The sequence below is a fragment of the Cricetulus griseus genome, chromosome X (assembly GCF_003668045.3).
Source record: "Cricetulus griseus strain 17A/GY chromosome X, alternate assembly CriGri-PICRH-1.0, whole genome shotgun sequence".
Classification (NCBI taxonomy): domain Eukaryota; kingdom Metazoa; phylum Chordata; class Mammalia; order Rodentia; family Cricetidae; genus Cricetulus; species Cricetulus griseus.
Window position 1 is genome coordinate 19055971 of NC_048604.1, and position 24029 is coordinate 19079999.

A 24029-nucleotide genomic window follows, 5' to 3' on the forward strand; every position below is an offset into this window, starting at 1 on the left:
CTTGAAGGACCTGTATGTTTCATGAGTGTACAGTTAACTAAAGATTGAAAACCAAACAGTATTCATTCTAGTAACATAAGGAGTAATGGTACCTAAAATAAAAAAAAAGCTGTATCTCAACATTTACTACAATACAGGCAAAACTATAGTATTAAAATTATTCCATACAAAATAATCTCTATAAAATACAAAATGATAGCCACCATCACAAAATAGTTGACTAGCTTCTCCTGAAATCTTCAATGTCGCAAAGAACCAAAAGGCACCTGGAGCTCATGGGTTAAGCATTATTAAAGTTGACATAGCTTTGGTGGGTTTCTCTGGGCCCATATGAAACAGAAGCCAACAATAACAACAACAAATTTCTTAAGAGGATTCATCAGCAGAACACCTATAAAATTAAGAAAGTATAAATCAATGTGTAATTTTAGACAAGTCATCTATATTTTTCACTCATGAACTCTACAACAAATGGAGACAAATTATTTCCATCGAATCTTATGTCGATGAACAGTAAAAGATGCAAAGATGGTCAAAAATTCCTATGCATCTGCCTTTACAACTTGCAATGGATTTGTTTGTAAACAAGAAAAGAGGTGGGAGTTTCTGAGGAGAATCTGGGGGACTTTAAGAAAGCTTTAGCTCCTGAGTCCTCAGTGGGATTTAATGGATGTAAGAACTTTTTTTGTTTGTTTTTTTTTTTTTTAAACAAAATCAAACTAATAGGAGACAAGACAGAAACTGAACACAAAGAAAGCCTCTATTACTGTCTAGGCCAGTAGTTCTCAACCTGTGTGTTATGACACCTTTGGGGGTTGAACCACCCTTTCACAGGTGTCATCTGATACCATTGGAAAACACAGATATTTGCATTAATATTCATAACAGTAGCAAAATTACATTTATAAAGTAGCTATGAAAGTAATGTTATTATTGGGATTACCACAACATGAGGAACTGTATTAAAGGGTCACAGCATTAGGAAGGTTAAGAACCACTACTGAAGACTGTTTTCAATAAATCTTTTAATCAACATTTTATAAGGGTTCAAATGTAGGAACTTAGTTACTGGAAATAAATAGAATATTAGTGTTTCTGCGAATATTAAGAGTACTGTCAAGAATGGAAACATGTATGATATTACATGTGCCCAAATTTTATCCTAACAGAAAAAGAGAGTGCATAAACCTGGGTTGATTGGTTCGGTGGGAAACTACTTTCCCATACTTAAACATAATATTTCAAGAGTTAATACTGGGCTGGCTCAGTGGTCTAAGTGCTTGAGGTCTAAGCACAAGGAATTGAATTCATATCCCGAGTGCCCTTGTTCTTGTCAGCTCTGACTGAGCCCCATAACTTAAGCTTTGGAGGACAAAGAGGAGTCTTCCAGAGGATCACTGGATATGTTGTCTGGCTAAAAGGGCAAGTTCCAGGTTCAGTGAGAGACCCTGCCTCAAAACATAAGGTGGAAAGTAATAGGTTAACAACGCCAATATTAACCTATTTCCTACACAGACCCGCGTGCAAGATAGCTCACCCATACCCATGTGCATACACGTATACAGCACATGAGTGCATGCACACACGAACACATACATACTCCTACAAAAAACAATGTTTAACATGGGCAAAAACAGAACTGTTTTCAAGCATCCAATGCTCAAAAAGCCATTTTGCAGGGGGAAACATAAATGACTGCATCAAAGTAACCATATTCCATCATGAATCAATATCCAAAATGTCAACATCATTTTGAAAACGGTACTTCAAACTTACTTTTGAAATTTTTCAATTAACTTCTTCACCATCTTATCTGTGATGCCAGGGCAGGCAGCTTCAGCCACGGCAATACTTTTCTCAAGTTCTTCAATTGCCTGGTTTCGGCGCGCATTATTCTCATCCTGCTGTTTAAGCTGAAGAAGAATGATAGCTATAACATTTAAAATATGCTGCCACTTGAGACAGATATCGGATACTAAATAACCCACACTTACTTCGGCAAATGCAGGTGTGATTATCATAGACAAACAGCTCAAGGTTTGCACAAGATCTTGCTCCTTTGAAGAAATGATACAGATTACACACATGAAATTAAAAGAATCATTCATGGCTTTTCTTAGCTATTTGATAACACATGTGAATCAATTTGAATTCCCCCTTCAAAAGACCCAAGATAAGGCCAGTCCCTACATTTTCTTTCTGTCGCCAATTGTAATCCGTCAGTGGAAGCTCCCTAACTTCTAGGATTCCAAAAGACATTTGATTTCCCAGGTTCACATCTCTACATGGAAATGCATTTAAAAAATAACAGTGGTCATTTAAATGACTTCTATGACTTAATTAGGTCACAATGAATGGGAAACGAACATTATGATGCACACAGTGAGGTAGATAGGCATGCAAGGGTATTAGATTCTCATGGCTTTTCCACATTATAATCTCATCACACCACTTTTAAAGCCTATAAGGAGGACACAATCAGATAAGAAAAATCATGGCATGTATATAAAGATGCTATGATGAAATCTGCTACTTTGTATGCTAAATAAACCAATGAATCCCATATACATACCTCCCCATTTTGTAGTTTCTTTGGATCAGGCTTCTTACGCACAGTGGTGAAACTCCATTCAGGGTGAGTAGTACTCTCCCTGCTGCTGGATTCCCTAAAGAAATAAAAAACATACCAAGTAGTTCGACATGGCAGAAACACCAACTCAAAGATCTCACTGTGTCAGTGTTTACAAACTCACCATACAACACCGCATCTGACCTGTTTCAGGTGGGTACTCCATTTGATTCAAGAACAGAGCATTTCTCAGCTCTAACTGATCATCCAAATACTATGTGCATAGCGCTATATTGTTAATACTGCCATTCCCCTATGCCTGAATCACGAACCCTGTAGAATGCCTTGTGTTTTTAAAGTTCCATCAAGAAGTTTTCATGGGCAGTTAAGGTTAACAAGCCTTAAACTGGGCACAAACTACATACTGAGATATTTTATTCATTTCAAATATTGGGCAATTTCTCATAAATGCAGGTGCCTGAGAATATTGTGACGACATAGGGTGCTACCTCTGTGGAGGTCTACATACCAAAAGACTAAATCCTGGTTCAGCCCTTGAATTCTTCTACTCAAGTTAAGATGAGCACACAGAAGCAGAAATACTGGCATTTTTCAAAAAGACTAACTTGTCCATAGGGTAAAAACCATACATAAGTAAATAGTTGTCACAGTTCACGGATCAGTCTGATCAATTTGGTCTGGGACCAGGAAGTAGGAAGGGCTGTGACAGCAGTTCTCCAAAGGGTTTTGCAAGTTGTAATCACTGTATGAGAAAATAGCTCCTTATTGCTTCTCATGAACTAATAGAACACCTTTAATCAAATCGTATTCCAAAATTTTGTAATATACTCAAGTATCCACTAGGGGTTAGACCGAGACCATTTAAAAGCAGAGCTTTTCTCTTCCAAAGTGTGTTTCCAAGCTCATTGTATTCCATGAACCATCAAGAAACTTCACAGTGGCTGAAATGAGCCCTCACGGTGATTTATAACTTAGTTGAAAGCAAGCACACTAGGTCACTGCGAAAGGCAGAGCATATGAAAACAGGCTGCCAACATAAAAATAACAGTAACTTGTACATACGAGTCAGAGCCCTCGGAGTCCGATTCGTCATCACTGTGTCCTTCTGCCTTCCATCTCTTAAATCGATCGATCAGTTCGGTCAGATAAGAAGTCTTCTTTGAATTTTTTACAATGAACTTATGTTTCAAAAGTTCTTTTGCTGTAGGACGCTAAGGCACAGACACACACAAAGAAAAGGACTCATGACTATTTTGAGGATCTTTTGGGGAGAGACAGGTAGTAAAACACCATTTGAATTATTACACTGAAATCTACAAAACTGGATCTATGAACAGGAGGACAATTAAAATGTAATAGGAAAACTGACCATTTTATTTCTTCAAGTGGGTCAAGGTAGCCAATTGAAATTGGTTGTTTTAGCAGCCTGATTTGTTAAAGCACAGTAGACAGATGCTAGGATACCTCACCAGCATGCCACTCAACAAAGCTTTCTCAGCAATAGCGGGACTTAGAAAGTAACCATCTAAAAATGTCAAAACAACATTTAAGACACTTTATTACACTGACTGTAATTTTTGAAAAATCATGCAAATGAGCAAGATTGCTGTAATTTTGTTATTATCTGCACATCTTATGAATCCCTAATTTTGTCATTATCTGACCACATCTTAGTATATGCTTTTCTATCAAACACTAATTCTTATTGTACATGAATGCAAACAGCAAGTGCTGTAGGGAATATGTCCCCTTCAGTATTTCATTAATATTATAATGTTTACTGTCAACATAAAATGGTTACATCCAGCTTAGAAAGGTGCTCATGTATATTTAATCACCAGGAGTGAAAAGCAGCTTTATTTTAACAACACTAAGACATGTAATAAATTTAGTCAATTCCCTCACTAATGGCACATGCCTACTTTACTAAGTAAGTAATAGAAAGCTAATGAATTATTTCCCCAAACTTTTTTCTTGAAATAGAATATTATCAGGTAGCTGGGAACTAAGAAGATGATGTCAGGGAGGAAAAAACAAGACCAAGAATCTGGTTAAGAACAGAGTGGAATTAGCAATACAGAAGGAGAAACCAGCTTCGTGGGTGGATCACAGATGTTTTTCACATTGTATTCTCCATATAGGAAACACCACCTTTGTTAGAAGTAGATAGAACAATTGGAAACCACCAGTGGTAATAACAGCATATACTCACAAATGATGGATCTTTATTCAGGCAAGCATCAATGAATTCCTTAAAAGACTTAGTAAAGTCTCCAACAAGAGTTGGAGGGTTGTTTTTTGGAATAAGAAACAGAACTCTCATTGGGTGCATGTCAGAATTCGGAGGCTCTCCCTTGGCAAGTTCAATAGCAGTAATTCCCAAAGACCAAATGTCAGCCTAAAGCAGAAACAATAACACAAACTTTTTATCACATTGACATATCAAGAAATGTGGTGAATTATAATTTTAGTTAATGGAATTCATGAATTAACACTTTAAATCTCATATTTTGTACAGGCACAACACTAATTGAGTGCTAAATAAACCAGATGAAAGTCCTTGCCTTGAAGAGGCTTACATTCTAATAAGAGGGAAAGATAAATGAGTAACATGATGTCATATGGAACTAAGTTCTGTGAAGACACAAAAAGCAGAATAAGGGAATATCGAGCAAAGCAAAGAAAGGAGCTACATGTTTATGTGGGATGGTTAGGGATGTTTAGAGAGAGCTCACTGGGAGCTAGGCTATTCCAGACAAAGGGGAAAGCAAGAGAAAACTCCTGAGGTCAAAATGTACTTGTGTTTGAGGAACAATGAGGCCATAATAGCTGAGAGTACAGATGACAGTGGTAGAAGACAAGGGTGGATAGACATCAAATGGCCAGATCATCAGTGGCCATATATGTGACTATGAGGACTCTAGATTTTATTCCAAGTGGGTTGAAAAACCATTGAAATAAATAGGGCTCAAATATTACCAACACCAAAGGGATTTACGATTAAGAAACAAAATACGACATAATTTCTTTTAGAAGCACTTGTGAAGCAAGGAAAAATTAAAAAGCTTATTGACAAGGCCATATCCAATTAATTCCATCTGCATGTGGAATACTTTACTTTAGAGTCGTAAGCTGACTGTTGAATAACTTCAGGAGCCATCCAAAATGGAGTTCCCACAAAGGTGTTTCTTTTAATTTGTGTATCTGTCAGCTGGCCAGCAACTCCAAAGTCAGCAAGCTTAACATCACCTTGCTCAGAAAGCAAGACATTGGCAGCTAGGGGGCAAAGAAAAACAAAGTGAGTATCTCTCAGCTTCCCCAAAATGTATCTGTTTTTCTCAGGTTTCTATTTGACTTTTGTATACCTTTAATGTCTCGGTGAATTTTCTTTTCAGAATGAAGATAGTCCAGACCTTTCAAAATCTCCTTGAGCATGGTGGCAATCTGGAATTCATCAAATGGACCAGCACGTAGCTTAAGGAGAAAACACACGTACACTCACACACTTTAAAAAATTTTGAAAAAATATTTCAAAATTGGTATTTTTGAAACTTTAGCATCACGTAGTTATCTGAAATGGCTTATTGAACCAACATTCGAACAAATGAGGAGAAAAACTTAAAAAGGAGGAAAAATGGTAAAAGAGTCATGTCAGGTTTTTAAATGATTAATTTGTAGGTTGGGGATATAGCTCAGCTGGCGAGTATGTGCCTAACATGAGCAAAACTCTGAGTTAGATCTCCAACACCCATAAACTGGGTGTGGAGGCACATGCCTGTAATTCCAGCACTTGAGAGATAGATGCAGAAGAGTCAGAAGCTTAAGTTCATTTCTGGCTACATAGACAGTTTGAGGCTAGCCCAGGTTACAGGAGAGCCTAGGCTATAGGAGATCTTGTCTAAAGCCAAGACACTCACACACATACAAATAAATGATTTATCTTGAAAGTTCAGCTAAGCATTTTTACCTATATATTAACTGCTCCAAATCTGAGGGTTCTAAAATTTATATTCAAGATTTAACAAATGCATGCAAATGATGATTGGACTGCTGTTACTTGAGCAAAAGGGATATGAATCTGTTACTTAGGGAATGAGACTCTCTAAGGGAACAATGGGAACTAACAGGAAGACTAAGAAGCAGGGCTATAGGGGTATGAAGGTATATATGTTAGTGTATAATATATATGTGTGACAGTGTCCTTATGTCACACCATACTACGCACAATGACTAGACAAAATGAGAATGCAAAAATAAAAGAAGCCAGCTGCATTTGTTTTTAAACGGTGAGCACATGTTAACACTGAACTGGTTTTTCAATCAGACACTCCTAATTTAAATTCAGCCAGGAATATAATAACTAAACTATTCAGACTCTCATTGTAAAAAATTCAGATCATGGAGGAATAATATTTTTCAAACAAACGTAACACACTTCCCTTTCTTTCCCCACCCCTGTACGAAAGCCAGTCATTCCAACTGGAAGACAAGGAAAGCAATCATTAGGATTCAGGAGAACTTGTAATGGAATACCCAAAAATCTCTTTAAAATAAATGGTCATTTAAAAATTCTGGTACCTCATAAAGCACAAATAGTGGACTGTACAATATTATTACAGGAAGGGTGGGAAGCTGAAGTCAGAGGGAGGTAGAATTCTGTTTGCTGGAAGGAGGGGCGAGAAGGTACAAATCATACATTGCCTATTCTGCCTCACACTGGGAGGGATTCCCAGCTCTTTGGCACCTTGTGTATTTCATCTTTCCATGAATGCCATATTTATACTGAATAAAGGGTACTTTTATGTCAAAATTTAACAGCTTAAATAGACCTTGTACTTTGGTTTCACCATTTGCTATTAAGAGTGGTCTGAGTACACCGTATCCTCCAAGGATGTCTGTAATTCAATAGATCCCATTCTGAGGTAACATTATCTATTTACTTTCAAATCTATCAACTTCTATCTCATTTTTTTAAATTTAAAGGTTAGTGATTAACATGATTCTAAAGGTGAATATGAGACATTATTTTATTGATGGCTGCCAAAATCCTGTGGAACAACCAAATAACCAGAGGACATACAGCATATGAGTTAAGACTGGAATGAATAAAATAACCAGAGGACATACAACATATGAATTAAGACTGGAATTTAATATGTCCACTGCAGGAGCAGAGGCATACTCTTGGTTACTTAAGAAATTGGGCAAGGACAATTTAAGGGCACCCACTATCATTTTGAAGGGTTTCTAAGTAAGGGATAGATACCTCAATTCACTTTCTAATATAGAAGTTTTAAAACATTTCAGTAAGAAAAACAAAAAGTGTCTTAAAGATTCATTACTATATGGTATGATATAATTTAGGATTAGTTGAAAATTCAAAGTAAAATTTCAACTGGAGCCTGAAATGAGATGGGAGGGAATACTTTGTGGTGTTGGGGAGGGGAGTGAGGGTGGGGAGGATATGGGATGGTGAGTGGGGGTGGATTTTTCTGGACCATTACCGTACCTAAAATAGCCTCAAACCTTGTAGTGCACATGTTTCCTAAGGTGTGCTGGCAGTCATGAGAAAAAGAGAACTAAGGATGTTGGAAACAGAAGGGATGTCACATAGATGGGATATGAGGGGATGTTTGTTTGTTTTGCTTCTTTAAAAACAATTTCAAATACAACCCTGGGAGATATAATGCCAAGGTCTTGGAATGCTTAACTGAAAGTGTTCTGCAAAGTTCCACTCCTCTGCCCCAGGGCAACATACCTGCCTTGTATAATGTGCCTGGGTTTGAAAGTAAGGATCTGCAGAAGAGGGACAACAATTGGTCTTTTAAAGGCCCTGCACTTGTGGGCTTATGGGTTTTCCCTGCATTCCTCTCACTTCCTGCCAGTCCCCAAGGCTGCAGGCTACAGTAGGCCTTCTTTCATAACTAGGATATTCTTCCAGGCTTCTTTCCATGGTGCTCATGCTTTATCCCAGTTACCCCATGTCTTTGTGCAAGACAACGTAAATGCCTTTGAAAGAAACAGCACATAATAGATTCCATAAAATCACATCTAATATGGTCAAAGTCTGTTCATCTGCAATGAGTGACTTTCCTGGAATAAAACCCTTGAAGTGTACAGTGTATAATCCTAACAACAAATCACGATTTTTGCTAGTTTGAATTGAGAAACACTCTGCTCAGAATCCATCTTGTTTTCTCTACCTTCTCCACAAATTCTTGGATAATCAAAAACGATTGAATCCACATTGAGAAGGAGCAACATGTTTTCTCAGTGTCTTCTATGCCGTACAATTAAACCGCAGTATGGTTAATTTTAGCTTTGGTTAGAAAAGCAGAACTAGACCTTTATAACCCATTTTCTTCATTTCATTTACCATTTGAGGAGATTAAGTCACAGAGTGACTGACATGCTCAGTATCAGCGAGCCATTTTGTAGAGCTGGGATGGGGGTCACTAGACTTTTAACCATTATGGTACTGACAACATTTAAATTCATTACGTTTATATTAATTGCCATTTGTCTTCTCATGAAGAGCTGGGCAGCAATCTGAGATAAAGGAAATATGTTTGTTTGACTCCAGACAGTACATTAAACGAACCAAACTATTAGTAGCGGATGTGGATTAGGATTGTTAGCTAGGACTGTGCCAGCAGGCAATGGGTCACACTGTTATCAGTGACTACAGCTTTCCCAATGCCTATAAAACAGGGAAAAGATCTGGTGAGTACCTTAGGGGACCCAAAGTAAGGGCTGCAAAGGGCTATCTGTATTGAAGAGGTAGAGCAGAGCAACAGCAAGACCCGCTGGTATAGAGAAATGATCATCTATGTTCAGGAGAACAGAGCTTAAACTCATATGCATGGAAGATTTTTCTATAAGAAGTTGCCTCACTGGAAAGGAGAGAGAAATAGTGAAGATAAAGGATAAAGTCAAGGATGGATTAACAAACTGGGCAAATACATAAGCTACCAGGAATTCCTAGGAGGTGAGACTCTCCATTGAGATTAATTGCCATTTCTGTACAATAGTTTAAGTGTGGACCACCTACGCTCCCACAAAGAAAATCTCTCAGACACCTTTCTAGTCATAATATTTTCTGAAATTTTAAGCCACTAGCAGTCAGGGCTAAGGCCTTTTGTGTTTTTATTTTGTGTGCATTAGTGACTTGTCTACATGTATGTCTGTGTGAGGGTGTCAGATCCCCTGGAACTGGAGTTACAGACAGCTGTGAGCTGCTATGTGAGTGTTGGGTCCTCTGGAAGAGCAGCCACTGTTCTTAACCACTGAGGCCTCTTTCCAACCTCATCACACTCATGGCTGGATACAAATTTAACGTACAAAAATAAATATCTATTATATATTCAAATAGCAAACACGTTAAAAAAGGAAAGCAGGGAAGTAATCTCATTCACAATTGTTTCAAAGACATAAAATACTTTGGAATTGATATACCTAACCTAGAAAGTGAAAGAATTCTATAGTCAAAATTTGCAAATATTGAAGCAATGAACTGAAAATGGTAAAAGATGGAAATCATATTTAGGAATATAAATATATATGTGCATATACGAATGTAATAACAATGAAAAAAGAGGTTATGAATCTGAAAGAGTGGTAAGGAGGGTTATATAGAAGGGTTTGAAGATCCTGCCTCAAAACAAGTTGAAACACTCATGGATGTTGAGGCTTGAAGATTATAAGTTCCAGGACATCCTGGGCCTCAAAAATAAAAGAACAAAAGCCCTGAGTATGGCACATACTATTAGAGGTGTAAGAACTCAGGATCACTTAGTGTAAGTTCTTTGTGCTATAGCATCTCCAAGGCCAAAGCATCTATGTGTCTGCCTCAAAGTAGCAGACCTTCATGACTGCAAACAGATAGAGAACCTCAAACTGCTATATGTCCATCCAATGGTCAATCCATAGCAAGCTGACTACTATAATTTATATTGCATTTTAAATATATTGCACATTCATAATTTTTCAAGGGAGGGATCAACTTTGATACCATAACAACAACTTAGGAAAAACAATTTTTCTCGGAGGCATTTTCCATGTGAACATGAAGATTGGGTGGAACTACACACCACCAGATTTTAGGAAACTGGGAATAGGAAACTGGGCCAGTAAGTGGCTCAATGAGCAGAGGCACTTGCCATCAAATCCGATGACCTAAATTCAATTCCCAGAATCCATATGGTAGGAGGAGAGAAGAAACTTTGGCAACTTGTCCTCTAACCTTCTCATGTGCAGCATGGACTGTGTGCACCCTTTCTCCACCCTCATAATACATCGACTAATAAATGAGAATTTACAAAATTAAAAACCACAACACTACAATGATAGTAACACTTTTCAGTTATTTTAACAACCAAATGGGGAAAAATCCACCACATTTTTAAATGACCTACTGAGGAGCAGAAACCTCTCCGTAGAAAGCCATATCTGCCGGCCAACTGGATTAAAACCCTACACCTCTGTCTTAATCACCTCAGGTTGCTATAACAGAGCATCCCAGACAGGACGAATTAAATAGCAAACACGGATTTCTCAGTTCTGGGGCAGGAGTCTAAGCAGATGGGTATCTCCTGAGACCACTCTTCCTGGTTTCCAGATGGTCCTCATTGTATCCTCATATAATAGAAGGAAAACTAGAAAGTCCCCCAGGGATCACTTTGACAAGAATACTATTTCCATCCCTGAAGGCTCCATTCTCATGACTTCATTATCTCTCCTAATACAATCATGTTGGGGGTGAGAGTATTGAAACATAAATTTTCAAAGACCCAAACCTTTGATTCATGATCACTGTTAGTGACAGTTACCACAATGCTGTATTTTAAAGTTTTTCTTCAATTATTATTTTATGTATACACATATAGGTTTGTATACCACTTATGTTCTTGGAGCCTGAGGAGGCCAGAAGAAGGCATTGGATCCCCTGGAACTGGAATTATAGCTAGTTGTGAGTTGCCAGGTGGGTGTTGGAAATCAAACATGGGGCCTCTAGAAGAGAAGCCAGTGCTGTTAACCAGTGAGCCATCTATCTCTTCATACCCTATAATGTATTCTTTTTAAGTCCAAGTACATGAAAACGTCAAAGTGACAGTAACTGGTAAACATTGGCTCTGAATTCAAGACTGAAATATTTGCATTTCCTGTATACCCTAGGACTGTCAGCAGCATGACCAAATCTGTAATGCAGTTTGTGCACATAAGAGTAGAAGGCACCCAAACAGAGTTCAAACTGAATATCCTACCTGAATAACTTAGCTTGCCCAAAAGCTACTGTTTTCATAATTACAAAGAGTTAAATAAGCTTATGAATGTGCATATAACTTTTTTCAAAATACTCACAAGATCCAAAGCTGAACCTCCACCTAGGTATTCCATTATTATCCATAGTTTTGAACCCTGTAAAGACATACAACAATTTAATAGTTACATGTCTGGCCCCAAACCACATACTGAAAAAATAGTTAAATCTTACATAGTAATGAGTCCACTGGTTGTAAAATAATAGGTGTTAACACAGTTGTTTGGAACTCTGAACATAAATTATCTTTCCGTAGAAAATTACAAAGAGTCAGATTCCTGTACCTCCTGCAAACCTATGTAAACAATAGAGCTAGCCATACAAAAACACCACATGTCACTATTTAACTATTACTAGTTTAAGTCATTATCTGGAGTAATAGTGAAGGAAAAGTATAATTATAAGGAGGCAAGTGGATTCTGTGGAAAATTTTGAATGCTTTCTGTGTAATTTTAGAGTTTGAAGACATGTTGCATTGTTCCATTTGTTTTAATACACTTTAGAACTTTTAACAGCCATGATTAATAGATATTTTGCAACACATGGAATTAATAGAAAACCATGAGCCCCCATGAAATGAGAGTATGTAGTTTTCAATATGACCACTGCAGGTTGTTAGGTTCCAAACCTGAGACTTCATTGTGAGCCGAATAAGAAAAACAAAGTTTATAGGTGAGATAAAAAGAAATGCACTATAACACACACACACACACACACACACACACACACACACACACACACACACACACACACACACACCAACCATCTAGCTCTATTGGATCAACATTGATGACCAGGAACAGTTCAGTAGCAAAGTGCTTGCCTAGACTCCATGAGGCACTAGGTTTGATCTCCTGCACCAAACACCTCTTCCCCCCAATAAACCTTTTTTAAATAAATCACCAACTTCCTCTTTCTTTCTTTCAGACATAGCTTGAAACACTCCTTTCTCTGCAGTACTTCATGAATGGTATTCACTAAAATTTGTGAGACCACAGACTTGACTAGAGGTGGAAAGGCAGGTTTAACTAGGCCGACAGCAGGTCACACCGTGAATGAATTGTGTTCTGTTAGCCCATTTCCAAGTAAAACATTTAAGTTTTTGAAGCCTGTGTTTCCTCATTAAAATAATGTCTAGGTTCCAGGAGAAGCATGCGGGGGGGTGGGGGAGGTGGGGAGAAGGATAGATGCTCCAAAGACAATTTTAGCATGAAGTGTGTCCGTGACACTGCCTACAGTTTTCTTCATGAACCATTTTTTCTAGTGGAAAGTAGTCATTTCTGTGCTTCAATTTATGACACAGGTACTATTTTTGTTTCTTAACAGCCCCAGTTGTGGGTCACTGCTACTAGCATTTGTATTTTTAACATCACTCAGTAGTATTTAGGAGTTCAATTTAAAATTTGCAACATTCTCACTAGACTGGAACTTTATCGAGGCAGGGAATGGACTCCAGAGATACAAACACTCATGAGAGGAAGAAGGTTATGTTGGCATTGTAGTAGGGAAGCTGGGATGTAGCTTGGAGTTTAGAATTAGGGAGAGAATGTTCACATAGTACAAATATAAGACACACAAGAAGTCTTTTTTCTTGCATATGTATATGTATCGTGTGTGTGTGTGTGTGTGTGTGTGTGTGTGTGTTTTCATGTGTCTGGGAATACATGTGTGTGAATGTGTATAGAGGCCTGAAGTTGAATTCCTTTCTAGCTTATATACAGAGACAGGGTTTTTTTTTTCCCCCACTGAACTTTGAACTTAACCATTTTAGCTAGTCTGGGTAGCCAGTTTGCTCTACGGATTCTCTGTCTCTGCTTCTTGCAGGCTGGGATTAAAGTCCATATGCACTTACAGAACTTCTACCTAGGTTGTGGGGATTTGAACTATGGTCCTGATGCATGCATGTCAAGCATTTTAGCTCATGATCCACCTCTCCAACCCTGTTAAACCTTTTCTTGATGCTGTTTCTATGGGGGAGATTTAAGAGAAAGTGTTCCCTATCCTCTTCAGCCCTCCCCAGTAATCTTGATATCCATTCTGTTCTGCCATAGCAGTCTAGCTTGAACCGAGGAAGCAAAGCACTTGTATTACTACTAGATCTCTGCTTCCTCCCCTACTATTGTGGACATTCGTGCCTTCTTTTCTAACATAGGACTCTTGGTGCTTTGCTTCCTTAGGCACTTAGAACCTGACAACTGTGAATGTGATAAGGCTTTACCTGTTTTAAAGGGAAGAAAAATTCTTGTAACGACTTATAAATTAAGATTTGTTCACTTGCCACAAACTTGTTCCTAATAAGTAAATCTGCTCCCTCCACCACATGAACTCAGAATGTTTCCTGTGTGCCTGACATTTAAAAGAAAGTCCCTATAAAATATGCTTCTATTTTGCTGTTCTGCGTGAACGAAAGCACCTGTTTTTCAAGTTAAAAAACAATGCATGTCATTTGGTTTCCACCATTTCAAAATGGAAGCTTTCCAACTGTCACCAAAATGGATGCATAGAAAACTTAAGTGGTGACCTTACAGAAGAGGCTATATGGTTGAGTTTTCTCAAGTCACAACTGAGTAACTTCTACATCAGAAAATAAGGCTTCCTAGCAGTAAGAAAGCTGTTCCCTGGAACTTTGAAACGAGCCAGGGACTTGAGAGGTTTTTGTGGCTGCCTTCTTTAGATCTCTCCATTTCTAGAGACAAGCTTCGCAGGAGAGTGCTCCCAATGAACCTCCAGATTCCCGCTAAGCAGGCACGAGTCAGGGCAAGGCCTGAGGGAGCACAGTCAAAACAAAAATACCAAGGTAGCTTATCCCAGCTCCTCCCCCCCACCTCCCTACCCACTCCCAAATTCATGCTTTTTCTCTTAAAAATAAAAACAAAACATGAAGTCCAATTTGTGTTGGCATGGACTCTGCCCTGGAGGGCAGTTGATATATTCAGTATCCATTTTGAAGTGTGCCATTTTTGCATTGTTGTTCAACTATCACCACTATCCATTTCTAGATAGTTATTTTTAGCCATGATTTTAATGTAGCATGAATAATTTTATATAATGACAAGGGACAGCAGAGAGCTATATGAAGAATGTGGCCAGAAACTTTATCCCCTCCACATGGTTTTGTTCCAGTTGTGAATGCAGTTCATAACCTACATCCCACGAAGTCATATCTCCCAGTAATTCAAACACTACTGAATTTTGAAGCTGTCAGAATAAAGTGGATGAGACTGACTGGGGAAATTATGAGGAATGAGATGAATGCACACAGTAGGCATTCAATAAATACATGTCTGTTGAAATATGGGCCTCTCGGAGATGGATTATGCTAAGCCTAAAGCCATTTTTATTTTTTGAAAAGGACATTTTACAAAGGAGAAAGAAATGACCTTCAAGCTTTATAAGAAAACACCAAGCACATTTTCAAATAAAAGAATATTCCAGAGGCATTGAACATACTCTAGATGAATCACAAACACAGTTTTTATGGAAAAAAATAACAAGAAGGCCATACTGTAATATTTCACTTCATGCACTCATTTTTTTAAAAAAACAAATACTGGTTGTGGTATATATGGACCTTTGAATGGGACCATATTTCCTTAACATAAACAGAAATCTAAGGGCAATTTCAGCAGCAAATACAGGCATGACTCAAATTCTATTCAATGCCTGAATGAACTTCATTTAAAAATTTCATTGAACTAACAAAATATTTAAAGATTATAAAAGAGTCTTGCACTATTATGTGATCAGTAGGAAAGAGTTTGTGTACTTTAGCACTCTTCATAAAGACTACCTTTGTCAAGAAAATATGCGGTGAACGAAAAGGAAAGGAAAACACTGTGGTCACACTGATGTGTTTGTCTGGTTTTTTACTCTTGTTTTTAAAGATGAAGTTCTACAGCGAGCTCAGTCAAAATGAATACCTAGTACATTTTTGCATGTCTGAAGGAAATCGTTACAACTGCACACAGTTTTAGAGAACATATAATTTTCTCTCAAATGTAATAACTTTTTAGCCCAGCTTACAGTAAAGTCACTTTTTACCCTGGCTTACAGTAAAGTCTTGGTTATGTATGATATCTTGTATAAATCCCATATCCTATGTTGATCAATTAAGCTGACTCACAAACTCCAAGCCATGTAAAAATGCAAGGACAGGCCCTTAGTTATGTATCTAAGTCAATTGACAAAGCCATCCCCTCATGGTACTAACAGGATGTGGTCTTAAGTTATGCTGACTGCTTTAAAGAGAACCCGGTTAGATTCGATGTGGTTTTAGTTTACAATAAAAAAAGCATGCCTACGCAATCACAGTATGACAATACAAATGGAAAATAATGAGTTGATTAATTTCAGTAAAATACTTAGCCCAACAGGGTGTTTCATAACAGTAATCAAAAAGCTGCGCAGGAGGACCAGGAGTTCAGGGCCAGCCTGGACTGTAATCTTATGCCCAGGATTTACCTTAGCGGTAATATATATAAACCATGTGCAAGGCTCTGGGTTTCATCTTTGCACACACACACACACACACACACACACACACACACACACACACACACACACGCACGTATGCACGCACGCACGCACGCACGCACGCACGCACCTCAAAAAGGAAGTGACTTAAAATCAGAGAACATTTATAAGTTTTGTATGTGTAACCATTTATCTATAACTACATTTATACAGTTTTGTCACAAAAGACTTCCATTACTGATAGGTAAAGATGAAAATATTTCAGTTTTATCCTTTCACAAACATATTGGATATTAGTTTTCAGTCATGGAATAGCCTAATACATTCAATAGTCAATATCTGGGACAAAATAAAGCATTAGTTTGTACTTATTAATAGCTGAAGTAATTACTAGATGACTAGTAAGTAAATACTACTAGGCTAGGTTTGAAGGTAGTATTTTTAAAATATGATATCTAACAAATAAAAACCCACATAGCTGGAGCACAGTTGTCTGTGAGCAAACTATGAATAAACAAAGGTTCTTAGTAACTATCAAAATCTTCACCACCATAGTACTTTGATTTAAAATGAAATATTATAAAAAGATTTTAAATAGGGTTTATTTAATATTTTCAGCCAGCCACTGAAAATAGCTTATCTGATCTAGATGCCTAAAAATAACAAGGGTTCCTGTTTGCTCTAGAGAGTCTTGAATTACCAGTATTTAATCCAGAAAGGGCAATCACACATATGACAGAAAATTCCCAGGGCTGCCTGCAACAAAGCCCATTGTGGGAATCAGGGGGCGATCCTAAAGGTCCTGAGATGGAGCTATCACTCCAAAGCATTCTATAAAACAATATGACCTGCCAAGATAGAAATTTTAGGAATGAATACAAAAGCAAACATTATGTTGCAAAGAACCAGAATTTTGCATGTGTAGTAAAATATGATGACAGCTAACTCTTAGGAATAAATGCTGAAATTAGAATTTTCCAGCCTCATCACCTCTTTCCTGAGGCCATTTCTTCATGCTATTCTTGATTAAAAAGACACAAGTAACCACTTGCTTACTGCACTTATTAATATGCAGCTTGTGTTTGATTTTAATTTTTGCAGTCCCAATAGGAATGGAACCCAATAAGACAAGCATGGTAGGCAGACTCTCTGCCAATGAGCTACACTCCTGTCCATTTCACCTGTAACCTAGCATACATACTTTTGTCACAAAGTCTGTACTTTTTGTAATACTGCACTGAATGCTCTCTGATGACAGGGGCGTGCTATTCATTTTTATCTCTCCAGCACCTGGTACCTTGTACGACACAGTGTCTAGCAATTGACTGGCTCTATAGTGAATTCACTCCTGTTCAATCTAATGTATACAATATTACAATAAAATAAGTTTTGCAAAGTCAGTAAAATTGATGAATTTTAGTATCAACATAAAGTGATATGTATACACAAAGATCAAGAAAGCAATGGCATCTAGGTTGCCAAGATGGAGGTAGAGAAGAGAGCAGTCTTCATCACATACACACACACACACACACACACACACAGTGGGGTGGAAGGAAGAGAAGGAGAAAGAACATACACCCACAAACCAAAATACCTCACTAGCCCTAACTGTAGCAACACAGGAGACACAAAAGAGCAGGCTCTCTCCACAGAAACGGTCACCTGTGACACTGGCATATCTGTGTAGCCAAGAGATGGCTAGAAAGGGAGAAGAAAGGTAGAAGTTATCAGTATTGCCCTGCAAGACGAACCACTGTGGTCCCAAGTGGACTGCTTCAGAAGATCCTGACACCATTACCGCTGAAGTGATCAACAGCCAGTCTTCCTAGGGTGCTCCAGGGAGGGCAGGCACAGCAACACAACCTTGCTCATGAAGCAAATAACTGCTGAGGCACTGGGAAAAGGAGCCTGCCTTATCCCAAACCATGCCAGTTCCTCATCCTTGGATTAATGGCAGCCCCATGAGGGTCCATAGTCCAGACCTTGGCTCTGGAGCTGTACTGAATCCACCCACATGTCACTAACTGGGGACACCACCTCATACTGCTAGCTCACACTCAGGTGGAACTACAGTCTCTCTTTTTGTGCCTGTGCTGCCCACACTAAATAGTCTGGTGGCCATGAGGGAAAGCAAGCACTCTCAAGGCTAAATGTCTTGATGGCTACATTTTACTCAGCATACCTCAGACAACTCAGGTGCCACCACACCAAAACAGGGCTTCCATCTATACAGAGCTAGAAATCTTTCTGCACATGCCTGATCTCCAGACATGCGCTCCTGCCTCTAAGGTAAAGCACTGTTAGTAAAGCTATGCAGTGAATCCATTCTACCGTGGCAATGTACCCACCCACAACTCAGATTTAAGGCTGCCGACAGAGCAATCTGGCTCACACTGGGCTGGAAGTAGTTTCTTTCTTATTTATCTCTTATTTATTTTATATTTCTTTATTATTTTGGCAGTAGGGAAAGGATTTATTTATTAAAGAATTCATCTGTGAGTCGCTGGATAAATGGGCACAGTTGACATATATCACTTTGGGGTAGAACATGTCATTCTGCGTGGGCTGGGAAGTGTCTCTGCAAATATTGCACCATCTTCTGTGAATGAAGGATTTGGTCATATAGATTTTAGTGTTGTGGAGGAAGAAAGCAAGAACCTGGGGAAAGTGCAGGTAAACTATATCATGTGCTTAGAATGAGTCATATGCTGGACTAAGGGATATAAAAACTAGGACTAGTCAAGATTAACTGTGTGTCATCAATGAGCTCACATCCTTGTGAGAGAAAAATGCATAAATAACCACCATAACTCAATGCTATGTACTCCATCAGTTCTGCAGTTGAGACAGATTAGAATATTAAGAATGGTGTGTGGAAATCCAGGGGTACAGCTTTTATGTGGCAATATGGCCTTAAAGACCACAAACCTTTCTTTTCCCTGTACCAAAAGTCCAGGGATGGAAGAGTGTGTCTGAGCTCTGGAGTATTTTCAAGAAGTGGCTGTTAACTCTAACAATGGTTGAGTTGACACCATCAATGGAGCTGGATTCTGCCTGGAGGGTAAAGATTGCCAAATCTTAATTTAAGTCTCTGTCTTTTGAGTATGGTGTGGTGGTGAAAACCTTAATACTAGCAGGCATATCTCTATGAGATCAAGGCCAGACTGTTCTACATTGTGAGTTCCAGGACAGCCAGGGCTACATAGTGAGACTCTGACTCAAAAAAAAAAAGAGGGAAAAAAAGAGATGCCACATTTCAAAAATAGAGTTAAAAGAAAACAAAATATAACGAAAACATCTTATGAAATAATACAGCATGAACACCTTATGAAATAATATATAATAAACACCTTACCTTCAAATAGGAGCCATAGTATTTGGTTACATATGAGCTGTCGCACTGACTCAGAACAGTTATTTCTTGTTGAATGTCTTCTATTTCATCTTCAGCTTCCTCAAGGTCAATGATTTTAATTGCAACCACTTGCTGGGTACGATTATCGATTCCTTTGAAAACTTCTCCAAAGGAGCCTTTTCCAATGCGCTCTAATTTTGTGAACAGTTCTTCTGGGTCAGCTACATTATTCTAAGGGGAAGAAAGAAGAGAGTAAACACACAAATGCTTTGAATCAATTTTCCTTTAGGTTTCTTTTTATTTTATGTGTATTTATTTTTATTTACCGGCATGTATGTAAGTACACCACAAATGTGCTTGGTACCTATGGAAGCTCAAAGAGAGCATTGGATTCCCCACAACTGACGTTACACACAGTTGTTACCTGGGTCTTCAGCAAAAACAGCCAGTGCTCTTAACCACTGAGCCATCTCTCCGGACCCACAAGTCAAACTTTTTAAATAGAGGAAAACAAATCAGATTAAAGTTATAGAATACTTCATGTAAATTTTCATTTTTATCCCACCCAATATATATCAAATGTTGCTAAGGATGTAGAGGAAAGGGAATTGTTATATAGGATTAATAGGAATGTGAATTAGTATAACCACTATAGAGAATAATAGTAGGAAGTCTTCAGAAAACCAAACTAGATCTAGCATTTGATCCAGATATCACACACTCGAGTTTATCTTTTGAGGAAATGAAGTAACCATGTCAGAGATATGTGCACCCTAATGCCTGTTCACAATAGCTAGGCACTATTCACAATAACTAACATAAGGAATTAGTTTAGGTACCATACAGAGATGGCTAGATAAGAAAAATATGATGTATACACACGTATACACAAATAGGATAATAGCTATCAAAAGAATGGTATACTATCCTTTACAGCAAAATGAATGGAAGTAGAGGGTATTATAAAAAGTAAGACATGCAAAAGACAAATTCTACATATCTTTTTACATAAATATGCTTTAAGAAGGCAATTGGAATGTATAATAATGATTACTAAAGGCTGGCAAGAGTGGGGGAGGAGCACTTGGGGGAGGCTGGATGGCAGGTAGCCAAACACAGCAGAGAGACGTTTATAAGTTCAAGTGTGTGAGTTGGGGGGGGTACAGTTCATAATAAGCTAATATATTTTATGAATAACACAAGGTAATGATAAAGATATAGGAATGTTAATCATCCTGATATGCTCTGTACATTTAGTACACACACGGAAATAGTATATCATTCCACATAAATGTATACTACCTTTATATGTCTTTAATTTTTTATGTTTAAGGAGGTATCAATTTTAACTACCCCAGGTTGATTGTTACACACTGTTGTGTGTGTACCAAATTATCACACAACACCCCATCATGTGTATAATGTCAATAATTTTAAAGAAAAATATAAAATTTTTTTTCAAGTTATCTTACAGAAGGGAACTAGAATACAATCTAGAATTAAGCATAAATATGTACATTGGCTGAGCTCAAATGTATAAATTACTGACCTTTCTTGATACAGAGACAGCATTTGCCTTAAAAGATGCAAAATTGATCTCATGAGACAACCTTTTTATATTCTTATTGCTATTGCTAAAGAGACACTGCGGATCAAGTTGAAAATGAAGATTTTCAAACCTTCCAAACAGAACATCATTAAAGCATACTCAAGGGACCTGTTAGTCTAAAACTTTACTTTGAGCTTCTTCAAAACCTAAAAGGATGCTATGTGGTACTAGTCACTCAATCAAATTTGCCCACTAAACCTAAAGCATCTGTTCATTTACTATAATTTCCCCACGTTTCATCTCAACACGGATTTCAGGAGACAATTTGTGTTTCACTTCATTAGCCAAAGAAGCCGCAGAAGTTTTCACATCAAGTTCTTTGTCTTGCACTGTAATTGAAGAATGTCATTCACAAATTTCTCTTTCTCATCTTACCTGAAATAAAGTTAGCACATGATCTAGTCACCTTCCAAGCCTCGCATATTCTCCTCCATGTGGTTTAGTTTTCTTTCCTCAGAGCACACTTTCCATTTCAGAGTCTTTTTCTCTATTTCAAGATTCGTGTACATCAATACCCACCTTCAGTCACCATCTCCTATGTGCATATCTAGACGCAGACAATACACCTGGAAATTCCCATAGGGCTTCCCAAAGTAGCTGCAACAGGCTTCCAGAAGGTTATAAGTGACTCTCCAAAGCTCACATTTTGTCAGTATTTTTGTTCAACAATTCAATTACCAGCATTACAGATGTTATGGAGTGCCCTTGATTTCTTTTGTTCTCAGTTTGGTTTTGTTTGTGGTTGTTCCCAATTCATTGCCCAGGCTGCCCTAGAACTTGTGATCCGGTGCCTTGGACCTCTTAAGTACTGGAAATTACAGGTGTGAACAACCAGGCACAGCTCCTTTGGCATAGCCTTTTACCAACAATTTACTGTGATTACTGTCATATATATGGCAGCTAACCCACAATTACTTCTTCCTAGTTTGTGTGATAATTTTTCTCATTTTAGTAACTGTGGTGAAAATAGTCATGAAATAATCTGGCGATGACTTCACCCCACTATACCTTCCTAAATTTAGAGAGGACTTTAAAAAAATTCAATGTTAAGTTTTTGCTTTCTTTCTTTTAGGTGTATATGTGTACATATATGTGGATGGGTGTGCGGGTTCACATTTGAGTACAGATACCTGTGTGTGTGTATTTGCATGGGGAGGCTAAAGGTCAGCCTTGGGTATCATTGTTCAGCAGCTGCCCAACTTGTTTTATGTTTTTAAATTTAAAATAATAATAATAAAAATGGTGGCACAAGTGCCACAGTGCAAGTGTGTCAGACAACTTTTGTGGAGTAGTCTCTCTTTTCATTTTTATGTGACTTCCAAGAACTGGGGTGAGGTCACCAGGCTTATGTGGCAAGGATCTTACATTGTTGAGCCATCTCACTGGTCTCTACCTTGTATTTTTAAGACATGGTCTCTTGGCTGGGTGTTGCAGCACACTCCTTTAATCCCAGCACTCAGGAGGCAGAGGCAGGAGGATCTCTGTGAGTTCGAGGCCAGCCTGGTCTACAAAGTGAGCTCCAGGACAGCCAAGGATATACAGAGAAACCCTGTCTCAGAAAACCAAAACAACAACAAAAACCCCATGGTTTCTCACTGGAACATGAGGCTCACCTAGTAGGCTAGGCAGTCTGGCCATCAGAGTCCCAATGAATTGTCTGTCTTATCTCCACCTCCCCAGCACAAGGATTACAAGCTTGCATACAATGCGCCGGGTTTTTACCTGGGTTCTGGGGATCAAATTCAGGTCTCATGTTTGCATAGTAAACAGTTCACTTTAATGATGCTATCTTCCCAGCCCTTCAGGATTTTTTGATATACCCACAAAAAATCTGAACTTTGGAAATACAGACTTGATTAACAATGCATGTTGGATGTATCATCTAATAATAAAGTCAGAGGAGTATACTATTAGTTAACTTACTAATAAGAATCTAATAAGAAACAGAAATTAAATTCTACTCTTCTTAATTGGTGTTTTAAAAGGCTTTAAGTGAAGCTATCAACCCTAGGGAGGACACAGCTGTTCACTGCTTTCTGTAATAAATGGGCTCCTGCAAATATGTAAATCATACATTTAAAACCCAAGTCACATTTCACATTTTAAGGAAGCTATGAAGTGAATCCTAACTTAGCAATATAGTTTAAGCATTTCAATTGAGTAACAGCAAGTTGGAGACAGAAAAGCAGACAGAACCATCATTTACAGAGTATTTATACTTCAACTCTAATCCTGGGCTTAAAACTTCTGCAAAACGTCGACTTTCAGAGTAGAAGAAATCTGAAACCAAGGGTTTTTTTCTCCTGTAACCTTATTCTCCTAACTATCTGAAGGGTAGAGACCTTTGTTCACTGCCAGCTCCTGAATCCCTGATAAATAACACCCAATTTCTAATTTTCTTTTTAATATCTTACACCAAAGCATCCAAAGATGGATTTCCTTCTTGATTCTTTGCTTGGCTCTGTTTGTGTCTATCATCATTGTCTCTTTGTCTTTTTTTGCTCTTTCTTTCATGGAAGCTATTCCCTATCATCATTTTCTCTTTTGTTTCTTTCTTAGAGTTTGCCATGTTTCCATGACCAGGATGAGAATCTCTGTTTCCCAAGATGTCCTCCATCTTACAGGATCATCTTGCTTCAGCCTGCTGGGTGGTGAGGCTGTGGAAGTATGCTATCATATC

At 38.1% G+C, this 24029-nt stretch overlaps 1 protein-coding gene across 1 annotated transcript in view; it reads right to left on the reverse strand.

Annotated features, from left to right (window-relative positions):
- Positions 1 to 366: 366 nt before the first annotated feature.
- Positions 367 to 24029, reverse strand: part of Stk26 (serine/threonine kinase 26) — a 50547-nt gene continuing 26884 nt past the window's right edge. The window contains exons 5-14 of the mRNA XM_027432070.2: positions 19741 to 19971; positions 11951 to 12007; positions 5956 to 6064; positions 5709 to 5866; positions 4803 to 4988; positions 3653 to 3801; positions 2573 to 2666; positions 1995 to 2057; positions 1777 to 1913; positions 367 to 391 (exon numbers count right to left, since the gene is read on the reverse strand). Of these exons, the coding sequence (XP_027287871.2) occupies positions 367 to 391; positions 1777 to 1913; positions 1995 to 2057; positions 2573 to 2666; positions 3653 to 3801; positions 4803 to 4988; positions 5709 to 5866; positions 5956 to 6064; positions 11951 to 12007; positions 19741 to 19971 (1209 nt within the window). The remainder of the gene's footprint in view (positions 392 to 1776; positions 1914 to 1994; positions 2058 to 2572; positions 2667 to 3652; positions 3802 to 4802; positions 4989 to 5708; positions 5867 to 5955; positions 6065 to 11950; positions 12008 to 19740; positions 19972 to 24029) is intronic.